The sequence below is a fragment of the Oncorhynchus mykiss genome, chromosome 3, assembly GCF_013265735.2.
Source record: "Oncorhynchus mykiss isolate Arlee chromosome 3, USDA_OmykA_1.1, whole genome shotgun sequence".
Taxonomy (NCBI): Eukaryota; Metazoa; Chordata; class Actinopteri; order Salmoniformes; family Salmonidae; genus Oncorhynchus; species Oncorhynchus mykiss.
In genome coordinates, this window is record NC_048567.1 from 8,344,919 (window position 1) to 8,364,336 (window position 19,418).

Below are 19,418 nucleotides of genomic sequence, written 5' to 3' on the forward strand. Positions count from 1 at the left end.
ATGTATTTTCCCTTCTGCCCAAGCTCACTCCACTTCAAAGATCTAATAGGTATGCTGTGAATAAAAGCAATATGGTAGACACTAGGTGGGGCCACTGCTTACACCTAGCCTGCCTTCTCAGATCTGCAAAGGGGAGTGAAACAGGACAGAGAGGAGGGGACAACTTTTTGAAATGAAAATGCAGCCCAGGGTTTTGTAGCAGAGCGATGGAAAATGGTGGTTAGGTTACGCAACAGTTGGGCTGGATAAATAAGAGGCGTGCTCTCTGTGGTGATATAAACAGGGGCTCTAACAAACACACACACACAAATAAGGGCATTCCTCAGAGCTGTGACTCATATTACCCATTTTTAGAGCCGTCTGGAATCTCCACAGCTCCACTTTCCACACAGTTTGTAGAGAACAAATCAACCCCAGGTTTGTGGAAGGCAACATGGAGGGCGACAACATGTTGGAGTGTTATAACATAGAAGGTTACCACAGCTGGGGCCTGGCCTATTACACAAGGCCTGGCCTATTAAACAAGCAAATACATGCCAAATACAATTAAGGAATAAGCTTCTCTATTCACACCCTCAAAACAAGATCGAACATTATATTGACCTTTAAAACATGAATTAATGCAAATGATAGCATTGGCACATGACCATTTGAGATCAAGTCTGATGGAGCAGGTTTGGGTGGAGCTGACCTCATTTTAGGGCGTCAGTGGTTGCTTGTGGGCTGATCATGTGTCTGCTATGCTTTAGGGGGTGTTTTTCACTTTAAGAGGAAACTTTTCTTCTCTCTGTCTCACATCAGTCTCACATCAGGACCCAGCCGGCCAGCTACACATATCATAGATCTTATCTTCTGCTCTGAGGTGAGTAGAGAGGGAGGGAGGAGGGGGGAGTGGGGCTGCTGTAACTCTCAGATAGAGGAGGGAAGGAGAGAGTTAGGAACATAAAGATAGAACTGTTCTATTATATACGGTTAGGAATGAGGGAATGAAAAAGGTTGAGAAGTTGGAAGCAGGGAATGAGAGAGATGAGAATTGGATAGATGGGCGGGACATGTTGAATGAATGGACTGAATACGGAGCATAGAAATGTGTGTGTGTGTGTGTGTGTGTGTGTGTGTGCCTGTGTGCCTGTGTGTGTGTGTGTGTGTGCCTGTGTGTGTGTGTGCCTGTGTGTGTGTGTGTGTGTGTGTGTGTGTGCCTGTGTGTGTGTGTGTGTGTGTGTGTGTGTGTGTGTGTGTGTGTGTGTGTGTGTGTGTGTGTGTGTGTGTGTGTGTGTGTGTGTGTGTGTGTGTGTGTGTGTGTGTGTGTGTGTATGTGTGTGTGTGTGTGTGTGTGTGTGTGTGTGTGTGTGTGAGTGATGGGTGAATGAAGAACAGATGAATCAGCCATTCCATTATAAAGTGCCAATAACTATACATTTGCAACTGTTTGCCAAATCAATGTTTCAATGTGATCCTTTTATACGTTGCATTCATTTACTCAGGAAACACCAGCTGTAAACACACTGTAGAACAACACGGTCTAGACCTGAACACATTTACTCAGGAAACACCAGCTGTAAACACACTGTAGAACAACACGGTCTAGACCTGAACACATTTACTCAGGAAACACCAGCTGTAAACACACTGTAGAACAACACGGTCTAGACCTGAACACATTTACTCAGGAAACACCAGCTGTAAACACACTGTAGAACAACACGGTCTAGACCTAAACACATTTACTCAGGAAACACCAGCTGTAAACACACTGTAGAACAACACGGTCTAGACCTGAACACATTTACTCAGGAAACAACAGCTGTAAACACACTGTAGAACAACACGGTCTAGACCTGAACACATTTACTCAGGAAACACCAGCTGTAAACACACTGTAGAACAACACGGTCTAGACCTGAACACATTTACTCAGGAAACACCAGCTGTAAACACACTGTGGAACAACACGGTCTAGAACTGAAAACATTTACTCAGGAAACACCAGCTGTAAACACACTGTAGAACAACACGGTGTAGACCTGAACACATTTACTCAGGAAACACCAGCTGTAAACACACTGTAGAACAACACGGTCTAGACCTGAACACATTTACTCAGGAAACACCAGCTGTAAACACACTGTAGAACAACACGGTCTAGACCTGAACACATTTACTCAGGAAACACCAGCTGTAAACACACTGTAGAACAACACGGTCTAGACCTGAACACATTTACTCAGGAAACACCAGCTGTAAACACACTGTAGAACAACACGGTCTAGACCTGAACACATTTACTCAGGAAACACCAGCTGTAAACACACTGTAGAACAACACGGTCTAGACCTGAACACATTTACTCAGGAAACACCAGCTGTAAACACACTGTAGAACAACACGGTCTAGAACTGAACACATTTACTCAGGAAACACCAGCTGTAAACACACTGTAGAACAACACGGTCTAGACCTGAACACATTTACTCAGGACACACCAGCTGTAAACACACTGTAGAACAACACGGTCTAGACCTGAACACATTTTCTCAGGAAACACCAGCAGGAAACACACTGTAGAACAACACGGTCTAGACCTGAACACATTTACTCAGGAAACACCAGCTGTAAACACACTGTAGAACAACACGGTCTAGACCTGAACACATTTACTCAGGAAACACCAGCTGTAAACACACTGTAGAACAACACGGTCTAGACCTGAACACATTTACTCAGGAAACACCAGCTGTAAACACACTGTAGAACAACACGGTCTAGACCTGAACACATTTACTCAGGAAACACCAGCTGTAAACACACTGTAGAACAACACGGTCTAGACCTGAACACATTTACTCAGGAAACACCAGCTGTAAACACACTGTAGAACAACACGGTCTAGACCTGAACACATTTACTCAGGAAACACCAGCTGTAAACACACTGTAGAACAACACGGTCTAGAACTGAACACATTTACTCAGGAAACACCAGCTGTAAACACACTGTAGAACAACACGGTCTAGACCTGAACACATTTACTCAGGACACACCAGCTGTAAACACACTGTAGAACAACACGGTCTAGACCTGAACACATTTTCTCAGGAAACACCAGCTGTAAACACACTGTAGAACAACACGGTCTAGACCTGAACACATTTACTCAGGAAACACCAGCTGTAAACACACTGTAGAACAACACGGTCTAGACCTGAACACATTTACTCAGGAAACACCAGCTGTAAACACACTGTAGAACAACACGGTCTAGACCTGAACACATTTACTCAGGAAACACCAGCTGTAAACACACTGTAGAACAACACGGTCTAGACCTGAACACATTTACTCAGGAAACACCAGCTGTAAACACACTGTAGAACAACACGGTCTAGACCTGAACACATTTACTCAGGAAACACCAGCTGTAAACACACTGTAGAACAACACGGTCTAGACCTGAACACATTTACTCAGGAAACACCAGCTGTAAACACACTGTAGAACAACACGGTCTAGACCTGAACACATTTACTCAGGAAACACCAGCTGTAAACACACTGTAGAACAACACGGTCTAGACCTGAACACATTTACTCAGGAAACACCAGCTGTAAACACACTGTAGAACAACACGGTCTAGACCTGAACACATTTACTCAGGAAACACCAGCTGTAAACACACTGTAGAACAACACGGTCTAGACCTGAACACATTTACTCAGGAAACACCAGCAGGAAACACACTGTAGAACAACACGGTCTAGACCTGAACACATTTACTCAGGAAACACCAGCTGTAAACACACTGTAGAACAACACGGTCTAGACCTGAACACATTTACTCAGGAAACACCAGCTGTAAACACACTGTAGAACAACACGGTCTAGAACTGAAAACATTTACTCAGGAAACAACAGCTGTAAACACACTGTAGAACAACACGGTCTAGACCTGAACACATTTACTCAGGAAACACCAGCTGTAAACACACTGTAGAACAACACGGTCTAGACCTGAACACATTTACTCAGGAAACACCAGCTGTAAACACACTGTAGAACAACACGGTCTAGACCTGAACACATTCCATTTCCTGGGTCTTATAACATTAAACATGTTTTCATCTTTAGTGTAGCTGAGCCTTCTCATCTTCCTCTGTCTTGTTGTGAATCATATGTTCCATTGTAATAACCAGCCATAGACAGGATGAATACTCATGTCACTCTCATCCTATCTTCTCTCTTCTCTTCTCTCTTATCCTCCTTCCCTCGCTTTACTCTCTATAATCTAACACTCTTCCTCCCTGTGAATTCCTCACTCATAACTTCCCCTCTACCTGCTTTCCTACCCCCTCTCTTCCTCTCTTCCCCCCTTTTCTCTTTTTTTCTCCTCCTACCCCACACCCCTGCCTCCCTCTTTCTCTCATCCCCTCTTCCCAACTCTCTCTCCGTCCACCTGCCTCCTCCTCTCTCTCCCCCAGGTACAGTATGTCTTGTCTGGAGAAGGCCATTGTATCCATGGTGGAGGTGTTTGAGGAGTATGCTACAAAGGATGATAAGAATCGCCAGCTTAGCGGTACAGAGCTCGCAGAGCTGATGAAGAAAGAGCTGGCCAGCCCAGAGTTCCACGTAAGACACACACACACAGACACACACACACTCAGTGTTGTCCTGTATGGCTCAGTTGGTAGAGCATGGTGCCAGTAACACCAGGGTAGTGGGTTTGATTCCTGGGTCCACCCATATGAGAAATCGATGCATGCATAACTGTAAGTCACTTTGGATTAAAGTGTCTGCTAAATGGTATATTATTCTATTATCACACACACACACAGCCTATCCACATGTTTTACATATCCATACCACAACATAGTAGTAATGTTTTATTAACATACACATACCACTGCGTGTGTGTGTGTGTGTGTGTGTGTGTGTGTGTGTGTGTGTGTGTGTGTGTGTGTGTGTGTGTGTGTGTGTGTGTGTGTGTGTGTGCGTGTGCGTGCGTGCGTGCCTGTCTGTCTGTCTGTCTGTCTCAGGGAAAGGTGGAACCAGCAGTGCTCCAGGAGGCGATGACCAACCTGGATAAGAACCATGATGGGGAGATCAACTTCAGAGAGTTCTCCATGTTCTTGGCTACTCTGGCCAGGGGCTACTACAGAGCCAGAAACAAGGGCAAGGGCAACAAGGGCAAGCCTGACAAGCCTGAATGAGGGGCGAAAAAGAACCTGTTGACAAGTGTGGCCAGTATCGAGACACAGACACACACTGCTTTTCTATGATAGAAGAGAGAAAATGATACACTTACTGTAACTTGTATGGTGCTTTTAAGATGTCTTCTCAACATTTCCCCTGTTTTTTAAATTAAATCTGACTTGCTTACTAGTTGGTGTTGTGTGTTTCATTTTTGTGATTCTAGAATTCCTCGAGATGATGTGATGAGCACCAATTCTCAGACATTACAACTGGTACACCATTAAAGGGATACTGCAGAGCTCTGGCAATTATGTTGTTTTTCTACTTACCCAGGGTCAGATGTGTTTCTACGTGCAGTCTCTGCACTAGTTAGAATTGGCACATGAAACTACCTTTAACTTCCTTCATACTGCACACAGAGACATACAAATGGTATGCACAAGTTCATCAGACTCTGGGTAAGTAGAAAAACATCCAAAATCTTATTTGCCAGAATCTCACAGTATCCATCCGTCCACCCATCACGCTTTCAGTGAGAATGTCTGTTACCCTTTTCTACTCATTCTTTGGTGAGAACCCGCTTCAGGTGTAGGCTTGGTTTACACATTTTCTTCCCTCTTTACTCCCCCTCTCATCCTCCCATCCAGCACATGTCCTGAGGACTCTGTGTGTCTCCCTGTGTTAGTGTCAGTGTTAGATTAGAGGACAGGTATGTTGAGATTAAAGGTAGAAGCCTGATTATGACCTAATGCTTTATGGGCTGGTGAATCCATTCACCTTATGCTCATACCATGTTTCTCACAATAGACTAGAGCCCACAGCTGGCACAACAAATATAGACTGGTTTCACCCTCCCATGAAGCCCCTGGACACTGATCAGTGTGTTGTCTCCTCTTAAGGTTAGAATTAGGGGAAGGTAAACTGATCCTAGATCTGTACATATTGGACTAAATGGAGTTCTTTCAAGGTTCTGATCAGGTAGTATGATTAGTAGAATATGGGTGCACAGGTAAAACAAATGTTTTTGAAAAGTTTTTTATTTTTTTTTATTTTTTTATTAAATAACTAAGTTCAATGCCTTTTTAGATGTGGGCAACCTTGTTCTACTGCTTGATCTACAGACTACTGTCACGGTCGTCCTCCTCTTCATCTGAAGAGGAGAGGCGAAAAGGATCAGAGGACCAATATGCGGCGTGGTAAGTGTCCATGGTAAATCTTTAATCAAGAAAGTAGTGAACACTGAAAACTATACAAAACCAGTAAACAAAATAACAACCGTGAAGCTAATCCTATGGACTGTGCTGAAACAAGCCATCAACATAGACAATCACCCACAAACAAACAGTGCAACCCAGGCTACCTAAGTATGATTCTCAATCAGAGACAACTAATGACACCTGCCTCTGATTGAGAACCATACTAGGCCGAAACATAGAAATGCCCCAAAACATAAAAAAACGAACATAGACTGCCCACCCAACTCACGCCCTGACCATACTAAATAAATACAAAACAAAGGAAATAAAGGTCAGAACGTGACAGTACCCCCCCCCCCCCCCCCCCCCCAAAGGTGCGGACTCCGGCCGCAAAACCTTGACCTATAGGGGAGGGTCTGGGTGGGCGTCTGTCCGCGGTGGCGGCTCTGGCGCGGGACGCGGATCCCACTTCACTATTGTCTTAGTCCGCCTCATTGTCCGCCTCCGTGGCTCTCTAACCCTGGCAACCCCTCTCCATGACCCCACTGGACAGAGGAGCAGCTGCTCGGGACAGAGGGGCTCTGGCGCCTCAGACTCCGGCAGCAGCGCCGGACAGGCGGGAGACTCCGGCAGCAGCGGCCGGACAGGCGGGAGACTCCGGCAGCAGCGGCCGGACAGGCGGGAGACTCCGGCAGCAGCGGCCGGACAGGCGAGAGACTCCGGCAGCAGCGTCCGGACAGGCGGGAGACTCCGGCAGCAGCGCCGGACAGGCGGGAGAACGTGACAACTACAATGCATTTTCTGTGTAAGCACCGTAGCTCATATACAGCTCCTTTAACTCAACTCCGGAACAGAATGTTCTGATCAGGATAGGGTGATTCTATGAACCATATTACTGCTGTCTTCTGGCACAATATCTGGATTACATTTTTTGACCCAAAATACATCCCTCAGCCTTTAGGATCAAATGAGAGAACACCTCCCCCAGCCTCTATAATCAAGAATCAAATGAGAGAACACCTCCCTCAGCCTCCAGCCTCAAATGGGAGAACACTTCCCTCAGCCTCTAGGATCAAATGGGAGAACACCTCCCTCAGCCTCTAGCCTCAAATGGGAGAACACTTCCCTCAGCATCTAGGATCAAATGGGAGAACACCTCCCTCAGCTTCTAGGATCAAATGGGAGAACACCTCCCTCAGCCTCTAGGATCAAATGGGAGAACACCTCCCCCAGCCTCTATAATCAAGAATCAAATGAGAGAACACTTCCCCCAGCCTCTAGAATCAAGAATCAATTGAGAGAACACCTCCCTCAGCCTCTAGCCTCAAATGGGAGAACACTTCCCTCAGCCTCTAGGATCAAATGGGAGAACACCTCCCTCAGCCTCTAGCCTCAAATGGGAGAACACTTCCCTCAGCATCTAGGATCAAATGGGAGAACACCTCCCTCAGCTTCTAGGATCAAATGGGAGAACACCTCCCTCAGCCTCTAGGATCAAATGGGAGAACACCTCCCACAGCCTCTAGGATCAAATGGGAGAACACCTCCCTCAGCCTCTAGGATTAAATGGGAGAACACCTCCCTCATCCTCTAGGATCAAATGGGAGAATACTTCCCTCAGCCTCTAGGATCAAATGGGAGAACACTTCCCTCAGCCTCTAGGATCAAATGAGAGGACACTTCCCTCAGCCTCTAGGATCAAGTGAGAGAACACCTCCCTCAGACTCTAAGATCAAATGAGAGACACCTCCCTCAGCCTCTAGGATCAAATGGGAGAACACCTCCCTCATCCTCTAGGATCAAGTAGGAGAACACCTCCCTCAGCCTCTACGATCAAATGGGAGAACACCTCCCTCAGCCTCTGGGATCAAATGGGAGACCCCCTCCCTCATCCTCTAGGATCAAATAGGAGAACACCTCCCTCAGCCTCTAGGATCAAATAGGAGAACACCTCCCTAAGCCTCTACGAACAAATGGGAGAACACCTCCCTCAGCCTCTGGGATCAAATGGGAGACCCCCTCCCTCATCCTCTACGATCAAATGGGAGAACACCTCCCTCAGCCTCTAGGATCAAATGGGAGAACACCTCCCTCAGCCTCTAGGCTCAAATGGGAGAACACCTCCCTCAGCATCTAGGATCAAATGGGAGAACACCCCCCTCAGCCTCTAGGATCAAATGGGAGAACACCTCCCTCGGCCTCTAGCCTCAAATAGGAGAACACCTCCCTCGGCCTCTAGGATCAAATAGGAGAACACCTCCCTCAGTTTCTAGCCTCAAATAGGCGAACACCTCCCTCAGTCTCTAGCCTCAAATAGGAGAACTTCTCCCTCAGCCTCTAGGATCAAATGGGAGAACACCTCCCTCAGCCTCTAGGATCAAATGGGAGAACACCTCCCTCAGCCTCTAGGATCAAATGGGAGAACACCTCCCTCAGCCTCTAGGATCAAATGGGAGAACACCTCCCTCAGCCTCTAGGATCAAATGGGAGAACACCTCCCTCAGCCTCTAGGATCAAATGGGAGAACACCTCCCTCAGCATCTAGGATCAAACGGGAGAACACCCCCCTCAGCCTCTAGGATCAAATGGGAGAACACCTCCCTCAGCCTCTAGCCTCAAATAGGAGAACACCTCCCTCAGCCTCTAGGATCAAATAGGAGAACACCTCCCTAAGTCTCCACGATCAAATAGGAGAACACCTCCCTCAGCCTCTAGGATCAAATGGGAGACCACCTCCTTCATCCTCTAGGATCAAATAGGAGAACACCTCCCTCAGCCTCTAGGATCAAATAGGAGAACACCTCCCTCAGCCTCTAGGATCAAATAGGAGAACACCTCCCTCAGCCTCTAGGATCAAATGGGAGAACACCTCCCTCAGCCTCTAGGATCAAATAGGAGAACACCTCCCTCAGCCTCTAGCCTCAAATAGGAGAACTTCTCCCTCAGCCTCTAGGATCAAATGGGAGAACACCTCCCTCAGCCTCTAGGATCAAATGGGAGAACACCTCCCTCAGCCTCTAGGATCAAATGGGAGAACACCTCCCTCAGCCTCTAGGATCAAATGGGAGAACACCTCCCTCAGCCTCTAGGATCAAATGGGAGAACACCTCCCTCAGCATCTAGGATCAAACGGGAGAACACCCCCCTCAGCCTCTAGGATCAAATGGGAGAACACCTCCCTCAGCCTCTAGCCTCAAATAGGAGAACACCTCCCTCAGCCTCTAGGATCAAATAGGAGAACACCTCCCTAAGCCTCCACGATCAAATAGGAGAACACCTCCCTCAGCCTCTAGGATCAAATGGGAGACCACCTCCTTCATCCTCTAGGATCAAATAGGAGAACACCTCCCTCAGCCTCTAGGATCAAATAGGAGAACACCTCCCTCAGCCTCTAGGATCAAATAGGAGAACACCTCCCTCAGCCTCTAGGATCAAATGGGAGAACACCTCCCTCAGCCTCTAGGATAAAATGGGAGAACACCTCCCTCAGCCTCTAGGATCAAATGGGAGAACACCTCCCTCAGCATCTAGGATCAAATGGGACAACACCCCCCTCAGCCTCTAGGATCAAATGGGAGAACACCTCCCTCAGCCTCTAGCCTCAAATAGGAGAACACCTCCCTCGGCCTAGGATCAAATAGGAGAACACCTCCCTCAGCCTCTAGCCTCAAATAGGAGAACACCTCCCTCAGCCTCTAGGATCAAATGGGAGAACACCTCCCTCAGCCTCTAGGATCAAATGGGAGAACACCTCCCTCAGCCTCTAGGATCAAATGGGAGAACACGTCCCTCAGCATCTAGGATCAAATGGGAGAACACCCCCCTCAGCCTCTAGGATCAAATGGGAGAACACCTCCCTCAGCCTCTAGCCTCAAATAGGAGAACACCTCCCTCGGCCTAGGATCAAATAGGAGAACACCTCCCTCAGCCTCTAGCCTCAAATAGGAGAACACCTCCCTCAGCCTCTAGCCTCAAATGGGAGAACACCTCCCTCAGCCTCTAGGATCAAATGGGAGAACACCTCCCTCAGCCTCTAGGATCAAATGGGAGAACACCTCCCTCAGCCTCTAGGATCAAATGGGAGAACACCTCCCTCAGCCTCTAGGATTAAATGGGAGAACACCTCCCTCGTGAATTATCGGTGTTATCTTATCTTAGTAGTTATGTCAAGTCCTACTTGTTTTTTATTCTCTCGCTTTTTGGATAGTCAACGCAATTCTGTAAAATCATGCGTTGTAATAGATCTACTCATAGACAGATGGTGGTATTGTATCAGAAGTGTGCAGCGCTCAGGTACTAAAGCAAGTGTCTCTCAACTCCCAACTGTAATGCTACTTATAGACCAGCGTTCTTCACCGCTGGCAGCTGCAGTGTGTTGGATTTATTTCCTGCCAAGCACCAACACTCCTGATTCTACTAATCATTGGTCATTGGTACATTCATTGAACCAGTGTTAGAATGGTAGAAAACCCGACACCTTTACCTCTCCAGGACCAGAATATAAGAACACTGCTGCAGGTCAATACCAGTGGACAGGAGCAGTAGAATGACCTGTATCTCAGAGACTTCCTAGGTTAAAGGGAAGGTCCTGTCAGTGATCACCTCTTGTGGACCTGTAATTGGCACAAATGAAGATCGGTCGAAATGGCCAAAAACTTTTCACGTGAATGTCTCTTTATATGTGTGTGTGCCTGTGTGATTCTGTACTTGCATGCTTGTATGTGTGTGTGCCTGTGTGAGTCTGTACTTGCATGCTTGTATGTGTGTGTGCCTGTGTGAGTCTGTACTTGCATGCTTGTATGTGTGTGTGCCTGTGTGAGTCTGTACTTGCATGCTTGTTTGTGTGTGTGCCTGTGCCCGCTCGTATGTGAGTGTGTGTATGACAGTGTGATAAACACCTGCATCTAAATGGGAATGGATCTAAGGCGAAAACCATGGTTTGTTTCATATAGTGATATAAATCAATGTGTAGTTATGAGTTGAAGAACAGTAACCACTACTTTTACTTCACCATTTGGATCATCACTCACACGTTAATGACCGTCATTAAAGCACTATATATTTTCACCTCTTCAATTCATTGCTAATTGCTTTGACCGCACGGTCAACATGACTATGCCAATAAAGTTTGTTAGGTTTGAATAACTAGGTGTGGTTCTTGTTTGCAGGGTGTGTGAAATCCAAGCGACCCAAGCCCAGCACCAAGCCACAGTGTGAAAGTGATAGAAACCCTGTGATCAGTGTCTTTGTTCAACACACCAGTCTGTCTTCATGTCAGGGTGTCAGAGCAACAGAACAGAGACCTTTACAGCTACTAGGTCTACATGAAACAAACAGCTTGCATTGTCTATGCCATAAAATGTTAAGTTAACACTGGTTAACCAAGCCAGAAAGGGTTATTCCAAATGGAGTCCCATGGTGGGACATTCTTCTAAATTCAAGATATATATATATCCCATCGCCATTATCTAATGAGCACCAATTTAACACTTAATAAAGGGAAAAAAGTGACCTAATTTTCTATAATTTAGTGGAGTTGCTACAATTCTCTATCATATTTTACTACAGGCTTCTGTATGTTTTTACATAAACTGAAATCAATTGTTTACTGCTGTGTCATTGACTGTATTTATGTTTGCAAATGTAACAATTTCACAGATGGGTCAAGGGAACCTGCCAGTCAACAAGGTAGCCCTACAGGTCAGTCAACAAGGTAGACCTTCAGGTCAGTCAACAAGGTAGCCCTACAGGTCAGTCAACAAGGTAGCCCTACAGGTCAGTCAACAAGGTAGCCCTACAGGTCAGTCAACAAGGTAGCCCTACAGGTCAGTCAACAAGGTAGCCCTACAGGTCAGTCAACAAGGTAGCCCTACAGGTCAGTCAACAAGGTAGCCTTACAGGTCAGTCAACAAGGTAGACCTTCAGGTCAGTCAACAAGGCAGCCCTTGTGTGTGTGTGTGTCTATTGTGTGTGTGTGTGTGTGTCTATTGTGTGTGTGTGTGTGTGTGTGTGTGTGTGTGTGTGTGTGTGTGTGTGTGTGTGTGTGTGTGTGTGTGTGCGTGTGTCTATAGGGAAAGTAACACACTGCTATGATTCAATTGTTTAGTAGTTCACATTCAAATAGGCTGCCCTGACTCCCTGACCATCAAGTCTCCCTGTTGTTTGTGGAGATACAGTCCCTGCCCTGTCTTGACAGCATTGTCCTGTGTTCCTTGTCAAATATGTGTGAGCCTAGGATAGTCTGTTGGGCTGTTAGGGAGGGACCTCTGTAGTGCCATGCAAAACTAGCAAGCCGCTGTAGGAGCTATGTAACCCGAGCTAATCTAACCTGCTCCTAGTGCTGCCTGCAGGCCTTAGAGCTAAACTACAGGACCTCATACCTCACCGAACTGGTAGAGCAATCATTTATTTGTTTTGTATGATTGTCCCATGGTTGGACATTCTACTAAATTCAAGATATATATGCATCCCATCGTCGTTATCTAATGAGCACCCATTTCACACTTCGTTTAAAAAATGACCATGCCAATAAAGTGTATTAGGTTGGAATCACTAGCTGGGGTTCTTGCTCCCAGTGTGTGGGTGTGTGCATGTGTGTGGGTGTGTGTGTGAAATCCAAGCGACCCAAGCCCAGCACCAAGCCACAGTGTGAAAGTGATACAAACCCTGTGATCAGTGTCTTTGTTCAACACACCAGTCTGTCTTCATGTCAGGGTGTCAGAGCAACAGAACAGAGACCTTTACAGCTACTAGGTCTACATGAAACAAACAGCTTGCATTGTCTATGCCATAAAATGTTAAGTTAAGACTGGTTAACCAAGCCAGAAAGGGTTATTCCAAATGGAGTCCCATGGTGGGACATTCTTCTAAATTCAAGATATATATATATCCCATCGCCATTATCTAATGAGCACCCATTTAACACTTAATAAAGGGAAAAAAGTGACCTAATTTTCTATCATTTAGTGGAGTTGCTACAATTCTCTATCATATTTTACTACAGGCCTCTGTATGTTTTTACATAAACTGAAATCAATTGTTTAATGCTGTGTCATTGACTGTATTTATGTTTGCAAATGTCACAATTTCACAGAGGGGTCAAGGGAACCTGGCAGTCAACAAGGTAGCCTTACAGGTCAGTCAACAAGGTAGACCTTCAGGTCAGTCAACAAGGTAGACCTACAGGTCAGTCAACAAGGTAGACCTACAGGTCAGTCAACAAGGTAGACCTACAGGTCAGTCAACAAGGTAGCTGTCAGGTGCGTGAATGAGGACCCAAAAGCGAATTAACAAACAGAGTTTCTTTAATGATGAACACACGTGGGCTCAGATGGACAGGTAGATTCCGACAGGACAGGACAAGGTTGCAGCAAACACGATGATAGTCTGGTTCAGGCATGAGACACACAAACAAGAATCCAACAAAGAGAGGAGCAGAAACAGAGAGAGATATAGGGACCTAATCAGAGGGAAAAAGGGAACAGGTGGGAAAGGGGGTGAATGAGGTAGTCAGAGAAGACAAGGAACAGCTGGGGGAAAGAGGGACAGAAACGGTAACCTAGTACGACCAGCAGAGGGAGACAGGGTGAAAAGAAAGGACAGAAACAAGACACAACATGACAGTACATGACAGTACCCCCCCACTCACCGAGCGCCTCCTGGCGCACTCGAGGAGGAAGCCTGGCGGCAACGGAGGAAATCATCGATCAGCGCACGGTCCAGCACGTCCCGAGAGGGAACCCAACTCCTCTCCTCAGGACCGTACCCCTCCCAATCTACGAGGTACTGGTGACCACGGCCCCGAGGACGCATGTCCAAAATCCTACGGACCCTGTAGATGGGTGCGCCCTCGACAAGGATGGGGGGGGGGGGGGGAAGACGAGCGGGGGCGCGAAGAACGGGCTTGATACAGGAGACATGGAAGACCGGGTGGACGCGACGAAGGTATCGCGGAAGAAGAAGTCGAACTGCGACAGGATTAATGACCCGAGAAATACGGAACGGACCAATGAACCGCGGGGTCAACTTGCGAGAAGCCGTCTTAAGGGGAAGGTTCTGAGTGGAGAGCCAAACTCTCTGACCGCGACAATATCTAGGACTCTTAGTTCTACGCTTATTAGCAGCCCTCACAGTCTGCGTCCTATAACGGCAAAGTGCAGACCTGACCCTCTTCCAGGTGCGCTCGCAACGTTGGACAAAAGCCTGAGCGGAGGGGACGCTGGACTCGGCGAACTGAGATGAGAACAGCGGAGGCTGGTACCCGAGGCTACTCTGAAAAGGAGATAGCCCGGTCGCAGACGAAGGAAGCGAGTTGTGGGCGTATTCTGCCCAGGGGAGCTGTTCTGACCAAGACGCAGGGTTGCGAAAAGAAAGACTGCGTAAGATGCGACCAATAGTCTGATTGGCCCGTTCTGCTTGACCGTTAGACTGGGGGTGAAAGCCGGAAGAGAGACTGACGGAAGCCCCAATCAAACGGCAAAACTCCCTCCAAAATTGAGACGTGAATTGCGGACCTCTGTCCGAAACGACGTCCGACGGAAGGCCATGAATTCTGAAAACATTCTCGATGATGATTTGTGCCGTCTCTTTAGCAGAAGGAAGCTTAGCAAGGGGAATGAAATGAGCCGCCTTAGAGAACCTATCGACAACCGTAAGAATAACAGTCTTCCCCGCTGACGAAGGCAGTCCGGTGACAAAATCTAAGGCGATGTGAGACCACGGTCGAGAGGGAATGGGAAGCGGCCTGAGACGGCCGGCAGGAGGGGAGTTACCGGACTTAGTCTGCGCGCAGACCGAACAAGCAGCCACGAAACGACGCGTGTCATGCTCCCGGGTGGGCCACCAAAAACGCTAGCGAATGGAAGCAAGCGTACCCCGAACGCCAGGGTGGCCGGCTAACTTGGCAGAGTGAGCCCACTGAAGAACGACCAGACGAGTAGGAACGGGAACGAAAAGAAGGTTCCTAGGACAAGCGCGCGGCGACGGAGTGTGAGTGAGCGCTTGCTTTACCTGCCTCTCAATTCCCCAGACAGTCAACCCGACAACACGCCCCTCAGGGAGAATCCCCTCGGGGTCAGTGGAGGCTACTGAAGAACTGAAGAGACGAGATAAAGCATCAGGCTTGGTGTTCTTAGAGCCCGGGCGATAAGAAATCACGAACTCGAAACGAGCGAAAAACAGCGCCCAACGCGCCTGACGCCCATTAAGTCGTTTGGCAGAACGGATGTACTCAAGGTTCCTATGGTCAGTCCAAACGACAAAAGGAACGGTCGCCCCCTCCAACCACTGTCGCCATTCGCCTAGGGCTAACCGGATGGCGAGCAGTTCGCGGTTTCCCACATCATAGTTACGTTCCGACGGCGACAGGCGATGAGAAAAATACGCGCATGGGTGGACCTTGTCGTCAGAGAGGGAGCGCTGAGAAAGAATGGCTCCCACGCCCACCTCTGACGCGTCAACCTCGACAACGAACTGTCTAGTGACGTCAGGTGTAACAAGGATAGGTGCGGATGTAAAACGATTCTTGAGGAGATCAAAAGCTCCCTGGGCGGAAACGGACCACTTAAAGCACGTCTTGACAGAAGTAAGGGCTGTGAGAGGAGCTGCCACCTGACCGAAATTGCGGATGAAACGACGATAGAAGTTCGCGAAGCCGAGAAAGCGCTGCAGCTCGACGCGTGACTTAGGGACGGGCCAATCAATGACAGCTTGGACCTTAGCGGGATCCATCTTAATGCCTTCAGCGGAAATAACAGAACCGAGAAATGTGACGGAGGAGGCATGAAAAGAGCACTTCTCAGCCTTCACAAAAAGACAATTCTCTAAAAGGCGCTGGAGGACACGTCGAACGTGCTGAACATGAATCTGGAGTGACGGTGAAAAAATCAGGATATCGTCAAGGTAAACGAAAACAAAGATGTTCAGCATGTCTCTCAGGACATCATTGACTAATGCCTGAAAGACAGCTGGAGCGTTAGCGAGGCCGAAAGGAAGAACCCGGTATTCAAAGTGCCCTAACGGAGTGTTAAACGCCGTCTTCCACTCGTCCCCCTCCCTGATGCGCACGAGATGGTAAGCGTTACGAAGGTCCAACTTAGTGAAAAACCTGGCTCCCTGCAGGATCTCGAAGGCTGAAGACATAAGAGGAAGCGGATAACGATTCTTCACTGTTATGTCATTCAGCCCTCGATAATCTATGCAGGGGCGCAGGGACCCGTCCTTCTTCTTAACAAAAAAAAACCCCGCTCCGGCGGGAGAGGAGGAGGGGACTATGGTACCGGCGGCAAGAGCTACAGACAAATAATCTTCGAGAGCCTTACGTTCGGGAGCCGACAGAGAGTATAGTCTACCCCGGGGGGGAGTGGTTCCCGGAAGGAGATCAATACTACAATCATACGACCGGTGTGGAGGAAGAGAGGTGGCCCTGGACCGACTGAACACCGTGCGCAGATCGTGATATTCCTCCGGCACCCCTGTCAAATCACCAGGCTCCTCCTGTGAAGAAGAGACAGAGGAAACAGGAGGGATAGCAGACATTAAACATTTCACATGACAAGAGACGTTCCAGGAGAGGATAGAATTACTAGACCAATTAATGGAAGGATTATGACAAACTAGCCAGGGATGGCCCAAAACAACAGGTGTAAAAGGTGAACGAAAAATTAAAAAAGAAATGGTTTCGCTATGATTACCAGAAACAGTGAGGGTTAAAGGTAGCGTCTCACGCTGAATCCTGGGGAGAGGACTACCATCCAGGGCGAACAAGGCCGTGGACTCCCTTAACTGTCTGAGAGGAATGTCATGTTCCCGAGCCCAGGTCTCGTCCATAAAACAGCCCTCCGCCCCAGAGTCTATTAAGGCACTGCAGGAAGCTGACGAACCGGTCCAGCGTAGATGGACCGACAAGGTAGTGCAGGATCTTGAAGGAGAGACAGGAGTAGTAGCGCTCACCAGTAGCCCTCCGCTTACTGATGAGCTCTGGCTTTTACTGGACATGAAGTGACAAAATGACCAGCAGAACCGCAATAGAGACAGAGGCGGTTGGTGATTCTCCGTTCCCTCTCCTTAGTCGAGATGCGGATACCTCCCAGCTGCATAGGCTCAGCACCCGAGCCGGCAGAGGAAGATGGTAGTGATGCGGAGAGGGGGGCAACGGAGAACGCGAGCTCCTTTCCACGAGCTCGGTGACGAAGATCAACCCGTCGCTCAATGCGAATAGCGAGTTCAATCAAGGAATCCACGCTGGAAGGAACCTCCCGGGAGAGAATCTCATCCTTTACCTCTGCGCGGAGACCCTCCAGAAAACGAGCGAGCAAAGCCGGCTCGTTCCAGCCACTGGAGGCAGCAAGAGTGCGAAACTCAATAGAGTAGTCTGTTATGGATCGATTACCTTGACATAGGGAAGACAGGGCCCTGGAAGCCTCCTCCCCAAAAACAGATCGATCAAAAACCCGTATCATCTCCTCCTTAAAGTCCTGATACTGGTTAGTACACTCAGCCCTTGCCTCCCAGATTGCCGTGCCCCACTCACGAGCCCGTCCAGTAAGGAGAGATATGACGTAGGCGACACGAGCAGGGCTCCTGGCGTAAGTGTTGGGCTGGAGAGAAAACACAATATCACACTGGGTGAGGAACGAGCGGCATTCAGTGGGCTCCCCAGAGTAACACGGCGGGTTATTGATTCTGGGCTCCGGAGATTCGAAAGCCCTGGAAGTGGCCGGTGGATCGAGGCGGAGATGGTGAACCTGTTCTGTGAGGTTGGAGACTTGGGTGGCCAGGGTCTCAACGGCATGTCGAGCAGCAGACAATTCCTGCTCGTGTCTGCCTAGCATCGCTCCCTGGATCTCGACGGCTGAGTGGAGAGGATCCGAAGTCGCTGGGTCCATTCTTGGTCGGATTCTTCTGTCAGGTGCGTGAATGAGGACCCAAAAGCGAATTAACAAACAGAGTTTCTTTAATGATGAACACACGTGGGCTCAGATGGACAGGTAGATTCCGACAGGACAGGACAAGGTTGCAGCAAACACGATGATAGTCTGGTTCAGGCATGAGACACACAAACAAGAATCCAACAAAGACAGGAGCAGAAACAGAGAGAGATATAGGGACCTAATCAGAGGGAAAAAGGGAACAGGTGGGAAAGGGGGTGAATGAGGTAGTCAGAGAAGACAAGGAACAGCTGGGGGAAAGAGGGACAGAAACGGTAACCTAGTACGACCAGCAGAGGGAGACAGGGTGAAAGGAAAGGACAGAAACAAGACACAACATGACAGTACATGACAGTAGCCTTACAGGTCAGTCAACAAGGTAGCCCTACAGGTCAGTCAACAAGGTAGACCTTCAGGTCAGTCAACAAGGCAGCCCTTCAGGTCAGTCAACAAGGCAGCCGTACAGGTCAGTCAGCAAGGTAGCCCTACAGGTCAGTCAACAAGGTAGCCCTACAGGTCAGTCAACAAGGTAGACCTTCAGGTCAGTCAACAAGGTAGTCATACAGGTTACTGTTATACCAGGTTGGACAATCCTTCAGTGCTAGGACTACGGAAATGTAACTTTACCACAATAAACACTATAATCACTGCAGTTGTCACACTATTAAGACTATGCTGCTATACAGTCACTGACTCACACACCCTGAATCCCATGGTCTGTGTGCGTGAGTGAGTGAGTGTGTGACTGAGTGTGTGAGTGTGTGTGTGTGTGTGTGTGTGTGTGTGTGTGTGTGTGTGTGTGTGTGTGTGTGTGTGTGCGTGCGTGCGTGCGTGTGTGTGTCTATAGGGAAAGTAACACACTGCTATGATTCAATTGTTTAGTAGTTCACATTCAAATAGGCTGCCCTGACTCCCTGACCATCAAGTCTCCCTGTTGTTTGTGGAGATACAGTCCCTGCCCTGTCTTGACAGCATTGTCCTGTGTTCCTTGTCAAATATGTGTGAGCCTAGGATAGTCTGTTGGGCTGTTAGGGAGGGACCTCTGTAGTGCCATGCAAAACTAGCAAGCCGCTGTAGGAGCTATGTAACCCGAGCTAATCTAACCTGC

The 19,418-nt window shown here is 48.1% G+C and overlaps 1 protein-coding gene across 1 annotated transcript; it reads left to right on the forward strand.

Moving 5' to 3' along the window:
• The first annotated feature begins 519 nt into the window (after nt 1-519).
• Nucleotides 520-5,376, forward strand: s100w (S100 calcium binding protein W). The gene is made up of 3 exons (XM_021598332.2): nt 520-862; nt 4,476-4,623; nt 5,031-5,376. Exons 2-3 carry the CDS (start codon nt 4,483-4,485, stop codon nt 5,202-5,204), a joined length of 315 nt encoding a protein of 104 aa, XP_021454007.2. The 5' UTR covers nt 520-862; nt 4,476-4,482; the 3' UTR covers nt 5,205-5,376.
• The last annotated feature ends 14,042 nt before the right edge of the window (nt 5,377-19,418 follow it).

Excerpts from the sequence above, each read along its gene's own strand:
- s100w (XM_021598332.2), top strand. The coding sequence starts at position 4,483 with ATGTCTTGTCTGGAGAAGGCCATTGTATCCATGGTGGAGGTGTTTGAG. Across the intron at positions 4,624-5,030 it reads TGGCCAGCCCAGAGTTCCAC|GGAAAGGTGGAACCAGCAGT; the intron begins GTAAGACACACA and ends TGTCTGTCTCAG.